The 14,561-nt window shown below is 41.6% G+C and overlaps 1 protein-coding gene across 2 annotated transcripts in view; it reads left to right on the top strand.

The window, feature by feature from the left end:
• Nucleotides 1-14,561, top strand: part of UNC5C (unc-5 netrin receptor C) — a 386,735-nt gene that overhangs the window by 350,613 nt on the left and 21,561 nt on the right. For both annotated transcript variants that reach the window (XM_040418177.1, XM_040418176.1), the window contains one exon: nt 11,771-11,939. In XM_040418177.1, the coding sequence (XP_040274111.1) occupies nt 11,771-11,939 (169 nt within the window). The remainder of the gene's footprint in view (nt 1-11,770; nt 11,940-14,561) is intronic.

Raw genomic sequence — 14,561 nt, 5'->3', positions numbered from 1 at the left:
AGGGGCTTTTTTCCTGGTCCAATAACAACATTTTAATTTCTATATTTCTATATTCCCAAACTACTACTACAAGGGAAAGTAGAAGCACTTGATTTTTTTTCAGCTGATCATTGTTTTTCCTAAGAGATAAGCCAGTACCCTGATAAAGCATAAACTGTACCATAAAAGTATATACTTTTTTGGTCTACAATTTGTGGCTCTCTAGCTGTAGTTGAACTATGACATGCTGGGAGTTGTAGTTTCACCAAAGGTAGAGAACAACAGGTTGCAGATCAATACTGGTAATAAATGATAAACAGTAACATTATACATAACATTATATATAATATTATACTTTTAAAGGGGTTAGCCATCTTTGTCGGCCCCCATGTCGCTGGACCTGTGAAGGGAAGCATACTTACCTGCTTCCTGCAGATGGGTTTTGGCTCCTTTTCCTCCCTCCTAAGGGTCCATTCACACAACCGTGTGTGTTTTGCGGATCCGCGGATCCAGAAAAAACGGACATCGGCAATGTGCGTTCCGCATTTTGCGGCCCACAAACCGCGGGTACTAATAGAATATGCCTATTCTTGTCCGCAATTGCGGACAACAATAGTGCATGTTCTATTTTTTCCAGGAACGGAAATGCGGACCCGGAAGTGCAGGTCCACATTTCCGGATAAGGGCCACACATCGTGCGGCCCCATAGAAATGAGTGGGTCCGCAATTCCGTTCCGCAAAATGCGGAACAGAATTGCGGACATGTGAATGGACCCTTACTGCAACTGACACTCTCTGGACAATGCTGGCAAGCTTTCTGTTTGATGGTGGTCACATGGCAGTTGCAACCAATAACTGCCTGGAGCGATCAGGTGTCTCCCATATGTCATGTGATGTGATTCATGGGGAACACTTCACCGGTGTGGAAACTCATTGTCTGCAGTGGCCACGTAACCCAGTCAAACAGGAAGCAGCAGCAGCACAGGGGAACGAGGGAGTTGGAACTCATCGGTGGAAAGGAGTTAAGTATGCTCGTTCCACAAGTGACGTGAGGAGGTTCTGACCAAAAGGTCCCTGAAGATGAATAACTCTTTTAATGTTTTAGTCCCATGATGTTTTGTTCATTGATAACAGTTTAGGATTTCGTCCAGGGGCGGACTGGCCATAAACCTGACGCAGAAATTTCCCAGTTGGCTGATGTCCAGCGGGCCGCCCAAGCCCTCCTCATGGCCACCAGCTAATGTTTACTGCACTAATTAATGCTAGGAGCATCGCATACTTAAGTCCCTGTCCAGCATCCATAGGCGCCCTTCTGAATTCATCACCATCACCAATGCAATGCGGACAGTAGTTTTTAGTATTTTATGCTGCATTGTAGTATTTGGTTCTTCTGAGGCAATATTTTGTGCTGCACTAAGGTACTGCTGGCCCCTCCTACTTCTGTTGTCCCGCCTTCTGTCAATCGGGATCTGCCTACAACATGGGGCCACTTTTAGCTTATTTTCCAGGGCCACTTTAAGTTCCCAGTCCACCCCTGATTTCATCAGTCACAAAGAGGAGTCATGATTCACAAGATGAAAAAAAGAAAATAAATTCAGACAAATCAAACGTGCAAAGGGAATAAAAGAAAGACATAAACATTTGATGTCATGTGTCCATGGGAACTGAGGAATCTGAGAGAAATATGTTTGAACTTAATTTGTACCATGGTTCACCTTCCCAGTCTTTGACACATTGCACTTGTTGATTAAAGTATGTCTTTTGACCAGACTGACTAGGCTGATGAGCTGAAAGCCTCACATCTCAAAAGCAGTCTTTGTAATTTATAGAATTACATTTTAGTTTCAAAGTGTAGCCTACAGTATATATGGATTATGATGAATACATGTTTACAGTTTTCACCTTGAATGTTTTCTTTCACATTGCTTTCAAAATTTTGGAACATTATTTCCCGTTCCATTGAATTTTTTATTACATAGTGTCATTTGCTATACCCTTGTATACCAGACGTTTGCCAAATAGACGCAAGTAGTATTTCTGGCTACGAGCCGAATCTAGGCCTATGGACTGCTGGAGGATGTGCTTCATTTATGACAAGGCGTGTGCACTTCATCATAAATAAGGCGCATCCTCTGGCGGTGCAGCGATATAAAAGACCCCTGCTGAAATGTCAATCTTTGATAAATGGCCAAAAAATCTTCTTTGAGAATTCTCCAAATAGAACATTTTAAAGACTTTTCTCAATAAAACAATCACAGATTGATAGATAGATAGATAGATAGACAGACAGACAGACAGACAGACAGACAGATAGATAGACAGACAGACAGACAGACAGACAGACAGATAGATAGATAGATAGATAGATAGATAGATAGATAGATAGATAGACAGACAGATAGACAGACAGACAGACAGACAGACAGAGATAGATAGATTGATAGATAGATAGATAGATAGATAGATAGATAGATAGATAGATAGACAGATAGAGAGGGTCCACCACCCATCTTCATATTACTTGGAGTGCTGCCTCATTTTTATTTTCTGGATTATGCATTGGACCTGTTGCCTACTGCTTGGGAGGGATCATTCATTTTTATTTATTTCTCTGACTTTGTGAATGTATTACTAGTTGCCTTGTAGGGTAAGCTTAGCTGAAGGTAATGTGCTTTCTCTGACTGTCCCTTTCCATCTTGATCTACAAGACCAGGGCACTGTATAGTCATCTTGCGTGGCCTGTCAATCAAGAAGGAGAGGGAGGGAGGCTGACAGATTAAGCGGAAGAATAAAAGTGCACAGGGTGGCTTGGACCCACCCTTGTTGCACTTAGCTACTCATTTGCATAGGGATTAAAAGTACTTTGTCTCCAGAATGAAGCAACAAATCTCTAAAGTGAAAGACATCATTACATTCAGCTGAGTTAGACCTACAAGGCATTGCGCCTGGATTAACAAAGGGGTTGTTTCGACGGAATTTGTTATTTAAGGTTTATAGTGGCTTAAAAATATTTTAAAAAAAGAAAGCAGAGTACCAACCTCACTGAACCGCCTCCACTCTGGTTCTGACACCTCCAGGGTCCTCTGTCAATTTCTACTTTCAAGCCCCCTTTGACACGCAAATGTAATTGTTCAGCCAATCACTGCCTGAGATGGGTCACTGATGCAGTCACATGTTTAAGTCTTCAGGTCACATTCCCAAACTGCTCAGTCCTGAAAGAACTGTATACTGTATGAGTTTAACATGGCATTTTGCCAATAGGGAGTTATTATTGGAATCACGTCCAATAGCAGCTGGAGCGCTCTGTAAATGGCGTCCCTGTGACTTCTTTGCAGATTTGGCCGAATAGGTGAATATAATGTATATAATGGTCTCTTTCCTTTGTCATATGAACCATAGAATTAATATACATTTGTTATATCGCTGTAAGATACATAAAACAAATCTCCTGATTGTCTTCCATACGGTATGTCTCAGTTCCATCTGTTCCTTTAACTAAATGTCTCAGCAACTACATGAACCCAATGAACTCTCTCTGTACGCATATCTCTGTTGAATAAACTGTATTCTCCCTACTTCTTCATGTTCAGTAACAGAATTATATGCTTGGCTATTTTTGTTGGACTAGATCAATGCGGCAAATTATTATTCAAGTGGCAGTGCTGCCAAAACGTATTATTTTCATGTGACTGTGTAGTACAGATGCATTCTTCACAATGAATTGGTTTATGGACACAGTCTAATCTCCTTATATCTCATCGAAGCATGTACTGCATTGGGAGACTGTCCAATACTGAAATGTGAGATTCTAAACTTCCAGAGTTAATGTCCTTGAGACCTACTTCATTAACCACCTCTAGTGGAAGACATTTTACACTCTAGAACTGTTCATTATGTCATATATAATTGCAGTATCTATGCAATATGCATGGTTATTAATGGAATCTTGTAATTGGTATGAATTTTATGACATTATATTTGGGATCTAGTTATGGAATTCCCTAATATAGTATATCTTCATAATGGAGCTTCATATTATTCCCAGGACCATTATTGATGGAAACCCGGGGCATGGACAGTGTAAGCGTCACAGCGCTGTTCACTGTGAACTTACTGCCATGTAGGCTGGCTGCATGCTCTCTTGTGTACTGGCTGTCGGAGAACGCCATGTTCCCTGTTCCGCATGAGTTCCAGGCATGCTAGTATTTCTCTGATTAAGTTCTGATCTGTCTATATTCACTTTGCTCCCTGTATCCTTATTTACATGGGTTCCTGGCTATGTGGCTTTGTTTGTGATCCTGTATCCTGGTCCCAAGAGGTAGCAGTCCAGTTCCCCCCCCCACACACACACACACACACTGATCAGCTTGCTCAGCTTTGAAATCTGCTGTCCTTCTATGTTGTGGTTCCTTTGGCTTTCTCTGGATCTTGTTGTCTGGCAAATACTTGTGAGGGTTACTTGACCCCTGATCATGACAGTAGGGCACTTTTATTTTGACATTCTGTATGATACCATTTTATGGACACTGTACAGTACTGCCAAGTTCTATTTTGGCATTTTATGGTGACATTATTTATGAACTATGTGGCCCTGTTAACTCTGCACTGTAGAATAATATTGTATTAGTGATACATGGTTGTAATTTTTTTGTATTCTGGAGTGGTGTTTTTTGGACACTGCAATCAGTGCTGGGCTGGGAACTTAAAGTCTTCCTGGAAAAAAAACAAATAGTGACCCCATGTTGTAGACGCATCCAAACTGATAGAAGGCAGTCCCAACACAAATAAGTAATAATACCATATTGCTGCATAGTATACTGCATCAGCAGAGCCAAATACCAGAGTGCATCACAAAATACCTCCTCAGAAGCTGCCACATTCTGTCCTCCTACTACAGATGCCTCAGGATGGCAATACAGTTGAATTCAGTAGTCAGGAGGGCACATGCGGCCACCAGTAGTCTCTCAGTAGGCTCTATGGTGGCCAGTCTGCCCCTGACTGTGATACTATTACTTGTGCACAGCACACGACTCTTTATTGCACCACTGATTTATTGGTATTTGTAAATGTTTCATTTATTGAACATCTACAGTTCTCACATTTACATACATTATAGCCTAGCTTTGAAGAGCGTTTTTTTTTTGCCTTCTTTAAAGGGTTTCTACCACCTCATTTTGACCTAATTAGCTGTCAGACACTAGCGATCTGCTAGTGTCTGCTGTACCTAACCATGCTATTGTAATCCCTTTCTCTGCAGCGGTTACCCTAAAAAACGTACTTTTATTGGTATGCAAATGAGCCTCTAGGTGCTATCGGGGCGTCTTTTCAGCACCTAGAGGCTCCGTCCACTCTCCATTTCTGCCGCCCAGCGCGCTCCAGCCCGCCCCTCTGCTCTAGATTGACAGCCTACTCGCGCCTGCGCCGTGTGCTTCTGTATTCCGCGCAGGCGCAGTGACTGTTGGACTGCTCCCTGCGCCGTAATCGGCGCAGGCGCAGTGAAGATGCCGGCGCAGGGAGACAGTCACTGCGCCTGTGCCGAATACAGAAGCACACGACGCAGGCGCGAGAATTCCGCCGAGATGGAGAGAAGTAGGCTGTCAATCTAGAGCAGAGGGGCGGGCTGGAGCGCGCTGAGCGGCAGAAATGTGGACGGAGTGGACGAAGCCTCTAGGTGCTGAAAAGACGCCCCCATAGCACCTAGAGGCTCATTTGCATACCAATAAAAGTACGTTTTTTAGGGTAACCGCTGCAGAGAAAGGAATTACAATAGCATGGTTAGGTACAGCAGACACTAGCAGATCGCTAGTGTCTGACAGCTAATTAGGTCAAAATGTGGCGGTAGAAATCCAAAGGGGCCTCCACAAACATGGTATAAAATAAAGCAAAGCAAACACATACAGCAGTTACCGTGCATCTCCACCACAATGAAATCTAATCATGGAGCCTCTCAGTTATGAGGGTCACCTAATTTACTACCATCACCTGTTTGGCAGGGACAACCCCAATGTGAGATTTAGGAAGCCTTGGGCACACATCAATCAGATAGATGATGGTATGGTTTAGATGGCCGAAGCATTTACAGTAGGTAATGGATTCTCATTGTTTTCAGCCTGTATGTTAGATCATCACAGAGAAGGGTTGGACAACGTTTTCCTTATCTCTAATATTTGATGCACACCGATTTTAGTTTTCTACTGGACCATGATTTTTATATTTTTATATTTTTATGCTTCACATTTCTAAATCTCTCTTCTCAATAGCATTCCATCATTCCATCTCTGACATTCCGTTGCGGACTCATGTCACAGTATAATTGCATGTTCTTGTAATATGTGGCTGCAACTGAATGAGATCCCTGGTGATCTTCACTTTGCTTTTCACTTGTCAATATGATCTCTCAAGTGACTGTCTCCACAGTAGAAGTGGCATTGAGGTCATAATGGTCTTTAAAAAAGACTGTTTGGATTATAACAAAGAGAGAGCCACTTGAGCAAAGCAACATCATGATATATATACGCCTAAAAGTAATATGGCAAACGGCCAATCTTTAATACATCATACATCAAACAAAACACAAAGCTGAAGCCAATGCTAAAACACTCTACAATTAGCTTTTGTTAATATTGTTACAAATGGTAGAAAATAGCTTTATTCAGTAGTATTATCCATTCTTCAGATGTAACCATTCCTAGCTTTCAGTTGTCATAGGAGTCACCCTTAGATTGTGTACTGTTGTGCTACAGTGGGATGCGAAAGTTTGGGCAACCTTGTTAATCGTCATGATTTTCCTGTATAAATCGTTGGTTGTTACGATAAAAAATGTCAGTTAAATATATCATATAGGAGACACACACAGTGATATTTGAGAAGTGAAATGAAGTTTATTGGATTTACAGAAAGTGTGCTATAATTGTTTAAACAAAATTAGGCAGGTGCATAAATTTGGGCACCACAAAAAAGAAATGAAATCAATATTTAGTAGATCCTCCTTTTGCAGAAATTACAGCCTCTAAACGCTTCCTGTAGGTTCCAATGAGAGTCTGGATTCTGGTTGAAGGTATTTTGGACCATTCCTCTTTACAAAACATCTTTAGTTCATTCAGGTTTGATGGCTTCCGAGCATGGACAGCTCTCTTTAAGTCACACCACAGATTTTCAATTATATTCAGGTCTGGGGACTGAGATGGCCATTCCAGAACGTTGTACTTGTTCCTCTGCATAAATGCCTTAGTGGATTTTGAGTAGTGTTTAGGGTCGTTGTCTTGTTGAAAGATCCAGCCCCGGCGCAGCTTCAGCTTTGTCACTGATTCCTGGACATTGGTCTCCAGAATCTGCTGATACTGAGTGGAATCTATGCGTCCCTCAACTTTGACAAGATTCCCAGTCCCTGCACTGGCCACACAGCCCCACAGCATGATGGAACCACCACCATATTTTACTGTAGGTAGCAGGTGTTTTTCTTGGAATTGCTGTGTTCTTTTTCCTCCATGCATAACGCCCCTTGTTATGACCAAATAACTCAATTTTAGTTTCATCAGTCCACAGCACCTTATTCCAAAATGAAGCTGGCTTGTTCAAATGTGCTTTAGCCCACCTCAAGCGGCACTTTTTGTGCTGTGGGCGGAGAAAAGGCTTCCTCTGCATCACTCTCGCATACAGCATCTCCTTGTGTAAAGTGCGCCAAATGGTTGAACGATGCACAGTGACTCCATCTGCAGCAAGATGATGTTGTAGGTCTTTGGTGCAGGTCTGTGGGTCGACTCTGAGTGTTCTCACCATTCGTCGCTTCTGTCTATCCGAGATTTGTCTTGGTCTGCCACTTCGAGCCTTAACTTGAACTGAGCCTGTGGTCTTCCATTTCGTCTATATGTTCCTAACTGTGGAAACAGACAGCTGAAATCTCTGAGACAGCTTTCTGTATCCTTCCCCTAAACCATGATGGTGAACAATCTTTGTCTTCAGGTCATTTGAGGGTTGTTTTGAGACCCCCATGTTGCTACACTTCAGAGAAAATTAAGAGGAGGGAAACTTACAATTGACCCCCTTAAATACTCTTTCTCATAATTGGATTCACCTGTGTATGTAGGTCAGGGGTCACTGAGCTTACCAAGCCAATTTGAGTTCCAATAATTAGTTCTAAATGTTTTGGAATCAATAAAATGACAACAGTGCCCAAATTTATCCACCTGCCTAATTTTGTTTAAACAATTATAGCACACTTTCTGTAAATCCAATAAACTTCATTTCACTTCTCAAATATCACTGTGTGTGTCTCCTATATGATATATTTAACTGACATTTTTTATCGTAACAACCAACGATTTATACAGGAAAATCATGACGATTAACAAGGTTGCCCAAACTTTCGCATCCCACTGTATATATATATTGATTTATATTGAAAAGAACAAAGCTCCTCTGCTTATTATGTGCCTTTATTTTTTATTTTGTGTACACCCAGTAGGTCAATAGATGCTATAGCACTCTGTTTTTGAGGTAGGTTTATTCAACAACTCAGGGATATATTCTTTGGAAAACATTTTCTGTGAATTATGGCAGCACCATTCACATTTTACTTGAATGGCAACATAAGTTCTTTTATTATTTATTTCTCATTATTAATATTCTGCTGGTGTATGCAATGGTGCAGTAAACTGAATGTATTCAATAATGTCCCTCCATGTCCCCAAAGATGAGCTTAGTCTCATTTCCCTTTGGAATATGTAGCAGAACCCAAGCAGCACATCCATGGGGTCATATGGAATACAAACACACTCTATGCGTATTATTCTGGATGGAATATATCTTATAGAATCAAAACCATTATACAATGGTTGTAACCACTGAGTTTACTTTGTATGATTTTGTATAGACAGAGTTAAAGTACAGAAGTTTTCTGGGATTTACTTATTAATGACTTATCCTTAGGGGGTTTGACTCCTAGTACCCCCGCTGATCAGCTGTTTTCCACAAACAGAACCAGAAATAAACAGCTCCATACACTTTGTAGTGGCCAGGCCTGGTTGCCTCCATTCATTTGAACTTAGCCAAGACACTGTGTACTTTAAATACTTGGTTCCAGCAGTGATGGGAGTCGGACCATCGCCAATGTACTATTGATTCTCTATCCAAAAGATAAGTCCCAGAAACTCCCCTTCTCCCAAAAGTAGGGTTATGTGAATTGGGTTAAAATTTCTTTATCCAAACCTGATTCTTGGAGGTCTTTCCAAAGTTTGAGCAAATATCGCAAGACTATCTTCGTCTCGCCTCTATCACATGTCACTTCATTTATTTTCATAAATTACTTGGTTTTGTATTTTGATAGTCATTTATGCGACTAAACTGAATTTGCTGAAACTTTACAGTTTACAGTAGGACGGACCCGATATTCTTAACATAGTTTTTTTAAATAATTGGGTTTGGATACATTTTATATCACATAAAATGTCCAGGGCTCTTAAAAGGAACTTGTCACATTAAGCATGTCAAGGGGATTGGAGTGGTGGCTGAGGAAATTATGGTTGTTGTAGTCCTCATGATGGCTAACCCAAACGCTAGCACTCTCCCAGGCAGAGATGGAAGTGAATGGAGGGGCGCACCCTTTGATCTGGGCTTGGAGCTCCTGCCTTGTGGCGATTAGATTGCCTTTGATGGTTCATGGTTGGCAGTGTGCAAGGCAGGAAGACAGTTGCGGGCACCAGTGGATGGTGGAGGCAGTGACCAGGCCCACTTGATTATAATAAATTTGCTGTTTACTGAATAAATGATGATGTTGAAGTACAAATAGAAGCGGTCGGTACAGTTTTTAAGTATTTCACAAATCAGTAATTCTCCAGAAGGCTCTGTATTAGGGGTAAGCGGTATGATGTTCCCCTCTAAGTCTCTCTCTAGTTGTATCATGCAATCTCTCCAACTGACCACAGGTGTGCAAACTATCAATAAACTTTCCGCTCTTCCCAGCTGTGGGTTACAGTCTTTAAAGGGGTAGACAATCTGTCTATGAAGCATGGCGGGTGCCAGAAGCAATTAACCCAGACCATGGGCAGTAAAGTCCCAAACCATAAGTGTGTGTTATCTTTATTGTCTAGTCCATACATGGCCTTCATGGACCCCAACCATCTGTATAAATTAAATTCTTCTTTCCTCACTGGTTGTTCCTTAGTAAAGGTTCTTTTTCTGGTAGCTTTCACTCTAAGTGATGGTAAAAAGTTCTTTCAGGGCCAATTTGGCAGAACACACCAAAACAGGTCTTCAGTCTAGCTTGTCTTGCTAAGAATTCCCTAAACTACCCTAGCCAAGGGAATTGGGACCAGCCCATAACCAACGCTGCCAGATTAACTACTTCCTTCTACACTCAGCCTTGCTGGATCATATAAATCACTGTTAGCATTACAGTAATCCTTTTAAAATAATTAACCTGAATATAACACCATTAACCGGTCACTGCTCAAGCAGCATTTTATAGAGCAGGAGGAACTGTGCAAATTGATATACAGTTTTATGGGGAAAGATTCGGTAAAACTTGCATTTTATCCTTTTAAAGCACTGCATTTTCTATACGTAGGACTAGTCATGTGGGTAGTCCTACTCAATGATTGAAGGCTATTAGTCCTCTCACTGGACTTCAAAGCATAGAAAGAGACAGGTTTAAATGAATAAAATACAATCCTTTTCCACAAAATTACAATAAATATATATCACAATCTACCACATTTGGCTATAAATCATGCTGCCCATAGATAGGACTGCCTATGCAATGTGATTTGAGGGCACTAGACAAGCACACAAAGCTGCTCTGATAAACAAAGACAATGAAGCCTCTCCATTTTATCATCTGTGCCATGTCATACTATTTTGCTTAGATTTAATATCACCCTTCATGTCTATTTGCCTTTTTGTTTTTACGTCTGTATGAGTTAAGTCATGGTTGTCACACAGCTCTGCACGCCATGGCTCATCCATATTTGCTATGTCTACAGACATTTTGATCATTTCTCCTTACGCTGGTTAGATGACCTTTGAGATCTATTGATGTTTGTGTTATGTCTGCTATAGTAGTCACAGTTTGTGATTGCCCAAGATACACTAGATGCTTGTTCAGATTTGGTACCATATCGAAATATGACAGTAAACTTTCTAGAGTCAGACAGAAATTCATGTTATCTATGGAGAAGGACATAATTAATTATGGTCTAGACAAAGCAAATAAAGTATAAAAAGCCTAATGTATGACTCATATAGAAATAAAAGACTGCTAAATGAGAAGCAGGAAAGATGGTATTCTTCTGAAAAGAAATTTCCAGACACTAGTCATATGTATCAATTGTGTTCAAGATGTGATGTGTTGCTGCTAATTTAGCTGACTTAAGAATGTAGTACTGATGAACTGGAGCTGCCAAGATAAATACATTGCTCTCATGTATATATAGACATGTACCCATGTTTAAAATCTTATATAAATGGTGGCGTTTGCCATAGAATTACAGATGTAGCAGACACTTGCCGCCATCTTGGATTCATTCCTTCAAGGTGTGTTATCTTCTTCAATCATTGCTCCATAGATAAGAAGCCAAAGACTTTGAGATCTCTTTGATGAGGTGTACTGCTCTTTAATGGATAGCTGACATTGTACTATATCGTGGTCATGAGGTTGTATTAGCAAACTGATATGCTGACTGTGGTCTCCCTAATTCATAGTCTAGGGGGTCACAATTAGTACACTTGAGGAAGGGGAACAACTCCTTTTTAAAGCAGTTGGTTCTATGTATGATATGTTTCTTGTTTACTACAGACCACCCATAGAAGACAGCCAAACGCTGCTGACCACAGTGGTATCTTGTGGACCTCCCGGTGCATTATTGACAAGACCAGCCATTATCACAATGCACCACTGTACAGAAACGAATGCAGAAGACTGGAAGATCCAGCTTAAAGAACAGTCTGTACAAGGACAGTGGGAGGTGAGTTATCTATCTATTGATTTATCTACCTATTATCTATCTATCTATCTATCTATCTCTCCACCTTTCATCTGTCTGTCTATTTCTACTAAGTATTATCTATCTTTCTGTCTATCTATTATGTCTCTCTGTCTATTTCTACTTAGTATTATCTATCTATCTATTTGTGTCTGTCTATATATTTATACTAAGTACTATCTACAGTATGCCTCTGTTTGTCTGTTTATGTCTCTGTCTGCCAATTTCTACTAAATATCTATCTATCTTAACAGTGGCGTAGCTACAGGGGTCGCAGCGGTCGCAATTGCGACCGTGCCCCTGAGCCAGGGGGCCCACGGCCACTAAGTTGTGATCTAATAGGGCCCGGCCCCGGGGGCAGTGCGCACGGCGCAGCGCAGGCTGTTGGCAGCTCACGTGTCAGAGGGGGCGGCCGCAACATTGAGTGAGGTCTGACTGAGTGAGGAGGAGCCGGAGGCGTGGTTTCCTCGCATCTCCGGCTCCCAGTCAGACACTCAGAAGCAGGCGGCAGTGCGGACGTGCGGTGGCTGGCGGCGAGGTGAGTTTTGACTAGTGACTAGTCTCTACTCTGAGTGGCAGGCGGCAGCAGCGCAGAGCAGAGCCCAGCCCAGCCCAGGGCCCAGCTTGATGATGGGATGGGAATGGGATGGGATCATGGAGTGAGTGGGACAGTGGGAGTCTGGGACTCTGAATTCTGTGGGAATCTGTCTCTGTGGCTGAAGTGGTTACTGGGCACACACACTACTTACTGTGTGTGTGTGCCAGGCACAAGGGTCAGACTCAGGCCGCAGGCAGGCAGTGTGTGGGCCTGCACCAGGCAGGGGCACTGGCCCCTGGCCTGGGCAGGCCAGGCAGTGACTGCTGTTTCTGTGAGTCAGGAGAAGTAGTGCACTGCAAGTAAGTGTGGGTGCATGCCACTGTGCCAGCCTGCCAGGGGCAGGCTGCAGGCAGCGGCCCAGGCCCCCAGCGTGATGCCCACTGTCTGTTGCTGACTGGTGCTGGGCACTTAAATTAATGACAGTGTGTGTGTGCCAGGGGGCAGGCCACAGGCAGGCAGTGTGTGCGCCTGCGCCAGGCACGGGCACTGGTCCTGGGGTAGGCAGTGACTGTGAGCCTTGTGTGCAATAATGCTGGACTGACCCATACATCGGCTATATACGATATTACCAGTCCGTCCGTATATAGCCGGTTGATGGGTCAGTCCAGCATTATTGCACACCATGTGCTGTCTGAAGAATTTTTTTCACTGCACATCTATCAAATTTCGCCCTGAATTTAATTTGTAAATATATTAGCAATTAAAATCAGGGCAAAATAAATTTGATAAATGTGCAGTGAAAAAATTCTTCAGACACCACATTGTGGTACATTTCACCGGGTGTGGAGCACATTCCTGTTAGTTTAGCTTTATGACAGTGAGATATGATAGGACTGTGTACACACTGAAATCTGGTCAGCACAAGGGGTGGCCTTAGGGAGAGGTTTTTTATATCATACATTAAAGTGAGCACTTTCAAATACTATTAACAATACTAACTACAAACATTTTTTTCTGCTCCTAGGTCTGCCACTGTGCGTAATCGTGCCACTATACTTTATCTCACTCAGATTTTATATTTTCAATAAAAAATAAGAACTTTTACTACTTTTAAATGGCATCCTTATTATTATGCATTTATTGGATCAAAATGTATTTTCTCTGTGAGATTTTAGTTCTGCCATTAGGCGTACATGGGTCTGGTGGTGTTATGAAACGGTATTGAGGGTAGGGGGGGCCCAAACTGAACTCTTGCACCAGGGCCCATGAGCCTATAGCTACGCCCCTGTCTATCTATATACCTGTCTATCTATCTATCTATCTATCTATCTATCTATCTATCTATCTATCTATATACTATCTATATACTATCTATCTACCTGTCTATCTATCTATCTATTATCTATCTATTTATCTATCTATCTATCTATCTATCTATCTACCTGTCTATCTATCTATCTATCTATCTATCTATCTATCTATCTATATACCTGTCTATCTATCTATCTATATACCTGTCTATCTATCTATCTATCTATCTATATACCTGTCTATCTATCTATCTATATACCTGTCTATCTATCTATCTAAAAATGAAAAAGCAGGCAGCACTCTCAAGTGGAAAAAATAATTCTAAAAAGTTTATTACCCATACAGGACGCGACGCTTCGGCTCTATAGCCGAAACGTCGCGTCCTGTATGGGTAATAAACCTTTTGGAATTATTTTATTCCACTTGAGAGTGCTGCCTGCTTTTTCATTTTTATACTTCTGGGCCATTGTCTTGTTCCATTGGGCTTGCACCTCATCTTTTTTCTTGTGCTGCCATTGTTTCCATTTTTTATCTATCTATCTATCTATCTATCTATCCATCTATCTATCTATCCATGTCTCCACCTACTATCTGTCTGTCTGTCTGTCCATCTATCTCTACCTTTCTTTATACTTTGGCATCATTCTTTTTCAGTTATATGAAACAGTATTCCAATTTAGGGCACCTATTCTTTATCTTTTTCCACCGCTTTACCTTCTCTATACAGTACCATGTAAATGTTTATGCACTGTAAA

The sequence above is a fragment of the Bufo bufo genome, chromosome 2 (genome assembly GCF_905171765.1).
Source record: "Bufo bufo chromosome 2, aBufBuf1.1, whole genome shotgun sequence".
Classification (NCBI taxonomy): Eukaryota; Metazoa; Chordata; class Amphibia; order Anura; family Bufonidae; genus Bufo; species Bufo bufo.
This window is presented reverse-complemented; position numbering and strand designations above follow the sequence as displayed.